General features: G+C 36.3%; 1 protein-coding gene across 1 annotated transcript; it reads left to right on the top strand.

The window, feature by feature from the left end:
- Positions 1-888: 888 nt before the first annotated feature.
- LOC123255642 (calpastatin-like) lies at positions 889-4,671 on the top strand (the record flags this gene model as incomplete). The annotated part of the gene is made up of 3 exons (XM_044684400.1): positions 889-971; positions 1,273-1,368; positions 4,564-4,671. Coding segments are annotated over exons 1-3 (285 nt in total), but the record flags the coding sequence as incomplete, so codon positions are not given.
- Between the last annotated feature and the right edge of the window lie 194 nt (positions 4,672-4,865).

Genomic DNA, 4,865 nt, shown 5'->3' with positions numbered 1-4,865 from the left:
GAGAGAGAGAGAGAGAGAGAGAGAGAGAGAGAGAGAAAAGAAGGAAGGAGAGTTTTTGAAAAGCATGATTCCTATTCACTAAGAAGATGGTTCATTGATTTTCTGCATATTTCCTGTGGGAAGAAAAATAACATAAAATATATTGAGGTGAGCCAGATATCTAGAAGGAAAAGCTTTAGCAAGATGAGAAATCTAAAAGAAGAATTCAATGTTTTATTAACATAGATTGTAATTATGTTCTACTTACTTTTTTGATCAATTTATCACCTTTGGTGATCATGGGTTTTCTTATACCTCCCTTATTTCTTGAAGGCAAATCATCATCCATAATTTGCAGCCACCTGCTTACCACCCCTCATGCAGAGACATTGCATTCTCCACCCTGCTACTTAAAATTTTAATTATTTGGAAAACCCTATAAGATCATCAGGAGAATATTCAGGTTGAAAAGATGAACTATTTTGACAGCAAGCAGTTGAGGTTCTTTGCACAATGTAATTTTCCAAATGAGACCTGACATTTTCTCCTCTTCTTATTCAGTTCTGTACCCAGGCATTGTCAGTTTGTAATACTTAAGACATATGTACTACTAAAAAGCTACCCATCCAGAGGCATAGCCTAGCCTGGCTCATGTACAATGGCATCCACAAAATATCTGAAAAACTAGGAGAAGGCTCCAACTCTCCAGTGAGGGAGCATACATATGGAGGATTTGTGGAAAGACTGGGAAGTGATGGTTTGATTGCATATTGCACTAGTGGATCAAATTGATTCCATCATGAACTCATTGTAATATCAACCCGTTGCTGAGTGTGAAATAAACTGTCATTGAACTTGAATGCATCATCTATACTACATGCCACTCATAGTACCTTTTCATTTAGAAGCAAATGGGAGCTGATGAAGCTATCGATTCCCTATCATCAGGCTTCACTTGTTCTACAGCTACAGGAAAGACAACGGATAAAGAGGTATTGTTTTCCATGGCATTTGGCTAGAAATACTGTTTTTGACCTAAAAAAAGGTTTTGTAATTCTGGTCAACAATGCTCTGATAATACATGTATAACCCAGATCAAATTGCTTGCCAGTCCTGGGAGTGGGGAGAGAAGGGGAAAGAGGTAGACAATTTAGAACATATAACTTCAAAAAACTTACATGGACATTTTTTATTAAACTAAATAGTACAGCAAAATATCTTTATATTTAAAAAATGTTGATGCTCTAAGTGTTCTTAATGTGGATTTTTAGATTTAGGGTCTTTATTTTTCAGAAAGCTTCAAAAGGAGAGGTTTTAAAAGCCCCGTCAACAAAACCAGTCAAAAGTGCTGCTCCTCCAGAAGAGAAGAAACGAAGGATAGAAGGAAAGGTATGAGAATTTCATTCTTAGAAAACTACTCATTTTTGTCTAAGAAATTATAATTAGCTAGGTAGCCCCATGACAGAGTAATGGATCTGGAGTCAGGGAAACTGATCTTTCCTGAGTTTAAATTTGAACTCAGCTACTTACAAGCTATGTGACCTTGGGCAAGTCACTTAACCTTGTTTACCCATTTCCTAATCTGTAAAATGAGCCAGAGAAGGAAATGGCAAACTATTCTAATTTCTTTGCCAAGAAAACCCAAATGAGATCATGAAAAGTCAGACACACTGAAAAACAACTGAACAAACCTCCCCAGATGAGTCTGATATGAACAATGTTTTATAAATTATAACATGTTTCATCCAGCATGCTTATTTGGGTGATTAAAACTGGTGGGTGCCATATATATCTCTATTCATTAAAAAAGTAAGATGATAAAGCAGAAAGAGCGAAGGTCTGGAGTTATACAATATAGGTCTAAATCTAGACTTTCCTGTATAAAATAGCTCTTTCTATATCCTGGGAAATGTCACTTACTTCAAAATTAGTAGATCATTAACTAATCTGATTAAAAAGGTGAAGGAAAATTAAATCATTAAAATTAAAAACAAACCAGTGTAACTGGTAATAAATTGAAAAAGAATAAACAGAATTAGCAGGATTGAGAAATGAAAAGAGATGAAGGATTATATATAGAAAACCTTAAAACAAATTAGCAGAATTTGAATTTAAAAATATTTAATAATCCAATTTCAGAAAACAAAAATGAACCTAGTATAGATGGATTCATAATTCTATCAAACAGGTAAATTATTATTAATAACAGCACTATACAAATTATTCTCAAAAATTGGGAAAGAAAAGTCACTTAGCTCCTCTATAGCTTAGTTTCTTTATATGTAAATTGAAATTGAATTTAGATAATTTCTAAAATTGCTTCCAAACAGAAATCATATGCAAACAAGGTAGTCTTTGCACAAGAATAGGTACAGTTTATGTTAACTTCATGTGTCTTTTTGGTCAACTTTCAGGTAAAAATAAGATTGTTGAACTATTTTGTTCTACCCTGCATTTTGTATTAATTATATTAATAATTGCTATCTCCCAAATATTCTTTGGATATATTTTGTATATTCTTATATATCTTCCCTTTGGGGAAGAAACTATTTCAAAGTTTTGCCCAGTGCCCACCAGAATAGACACATAATAGACACTTAATAATTGATACATAATAGACACTTAATAATTGCCTGCTCACTGAGTCACATTAGGGTGTTCTGGGAGAGACCTCAAATATTCTCCTAGGAAATCCTCACTGCTATGGAGCAGCAGATATAAAATCCTACCATTTAAGAGGTTGGGAGGATCATTATAGGTGAGCAGTCGATGAAGCAGCATCCCTCTTCTTTTCCTAATCCTAAATCAACTTGACTCAGGTGGCCATTACAGCCCTGTGTAGCCCTTCTTCTCTAAAAGCAAGAACAGGAGCAGCTAAGTGGCTCAGTGGCTTCAGAGCCAGACTTGGAGATGGGAGTTACTGGGTTCAAATATGATCTCAGACACTTCTAGCTATGTGATGACACCATGGGCATGGCACTTAATCCACATTGCCTAACCCTTACCTTACTACTATTTTGCCTTGGAACCAATATACAGTATTGATTCTGAGATGGAAAAAACAAACAACAAACCAAAAAACCCAAAAACAAAAAGAAAAATTAATTTCCTTTGGGCCTAGAGAGCATGACATGCTAGTCACATGTGGCAGCAGGCAGCATGATGCTGGGGAGTCTTTTGTCAGGGTTCTCATACAACTTTCCATCATTTCCCCCAAAAAAGAAAGTTGTTTTACCTTTCAATCTGAATGGTGAATGGGTCAGTGATGGATAGCCCACCCCTGCTAGGCAGTGTTCCAGCATAAGTTGGAATGAGGAAATTAGTTGGCCTTTCTAAATCACTCTGTGGCCCTTTGGTAGCTATTTGGGCAGATTAGGGGTTTTTCAGAAAACATTAAAACAATGGCCCAGAGAAATGGTACTTGGTTCTTGTAAAGAGGGGCAGAATAGGATAGGATAGCAATGATAACTTGGCATTTGTAGGTTGAAAAAAACAAATGTATAGAAAATAATAGGTAATGAAAAATGTTTTCTGGCTTCCTAAGGGAAAAGGAAATATTATCATCAATTGTTACCATAAGCCAATGAAAACCATTATCTCTAATGTCTTTTTCATGTTTTTCCACATGTTACAGAATCACAGAATTTTAGTCCAACTCTTATTCCAAAAGGAATGAATCTTTGTACTCCAACCTATTCCAGAAATAGTCATCTTGCCTTTGCTTGAAGACTTGAAAAAAAGTCCTCCTGAGTCACTCCATTCTACTTTGGGACAACTCTTATTCTCAGGGAGTTTTTCTTGACATCCAGACTCAAGGCACCTCTTTATAATTTTTCTCCATTGCTTTCTTGTTCTGCCTTTACAAGCATGACAGCTCTTAAGATAGTCAAAAACAGCTTGTTGTAGTCATTGTTCCATCATTTCAGTTGTGTCCAACTCTTCATGACCCCATTTGGAACTGTGAAATCTTCTCTTTTCCAGGCTCATGTCCTTAAGCCAGTCTTCTACAGTATGAACTCCAGACCCTTCACCATCTTAGTTGCTTCCTCTGGATATTCTCTGATTGATTAATGTCCTTCTAAACTGTGGCCCCAAAAATGAACCCATGAGTGGTCTGACCAAGGTAGATTATGTAGGGATGATCTCCATCTTGTTCCTTGAAACTAGATTCTTCTTAATGCAGCCCAATTCATTCTTTTGGTTTGTTTATTGTTGCTGCCATATCAGGATGCTGACTTATATTGAGCAATTATGAAGCTTTGTTCCCATCCATTGTTTGGCAAAGTGTCCATTGAAATACCTTTCTTAATTCCTCTTATCCTCAAAACAATTCTTTAAAGACACTTCACAGAAAATAGGATCATTGATTGAGAACTGGGAAGGTCTTGAGAATCATCTCATCTAGCCCCTTCGTTTTACACACAGATGAAGAAACTAAGGCTAGGAGGAGGGACAAGACTTACCTGAGGTCACAGGTGTAGTAATGGCAGAACCTAGACAGGTTCTTCTGATTGAATGGGTTTTTTTTTCCACCATGCTACCATGATTTGTAAACATTTGCTTTTCCTCTTATTCTCATTACAGATGTATCCTCACTATTCCAACCAAGGTGTAGAAGATCTAAATATACTACTTTCCGACAGAGGACTCGGGTCTTTGCCACCTCCTCCTTCAAAAAAAAATGTTGTTGAGGTAAGTGCATGTCACTGTTTGGCAACCTTGCATTGTTTTGCTGTTTGAAGTCTTGTCTAAACTAAGGGAAGTCTACACTTCCTTTATGCTGAGGTTAAAAGTAAGCTAGTAATGCTGTCCTTCAATTCCTAATTGGAAGAGTTCAATGAAAAGAAGATCAGAAATGTGTTTGCCATGTAATCAGGGACTGAGAA

Source organism: Gracilinanus agilis, unplaced genomic scaffold (genome assembly GCF_016433145.1).
Source record: "Gracilinanus agilis isolate LMUSP501 unplaced genomic scaffold, AgileGrace unplaced_scaffold49667, whole genome shotgun sequence".
In the NCBI taxonomy this organism is placed as follows: domain Eukaryota; kingdom Metazoa; phylum Chordata; class Mammalia; order Didelphimorphia; family Didelphidae; genus Gracilinanus; species Gracilinanus agilis.
The sequence above is the reverse complement of the archived record's forward strand: the minus strand, read 5'-3'. Positions and strand labels throughout refer to the sequence as shown.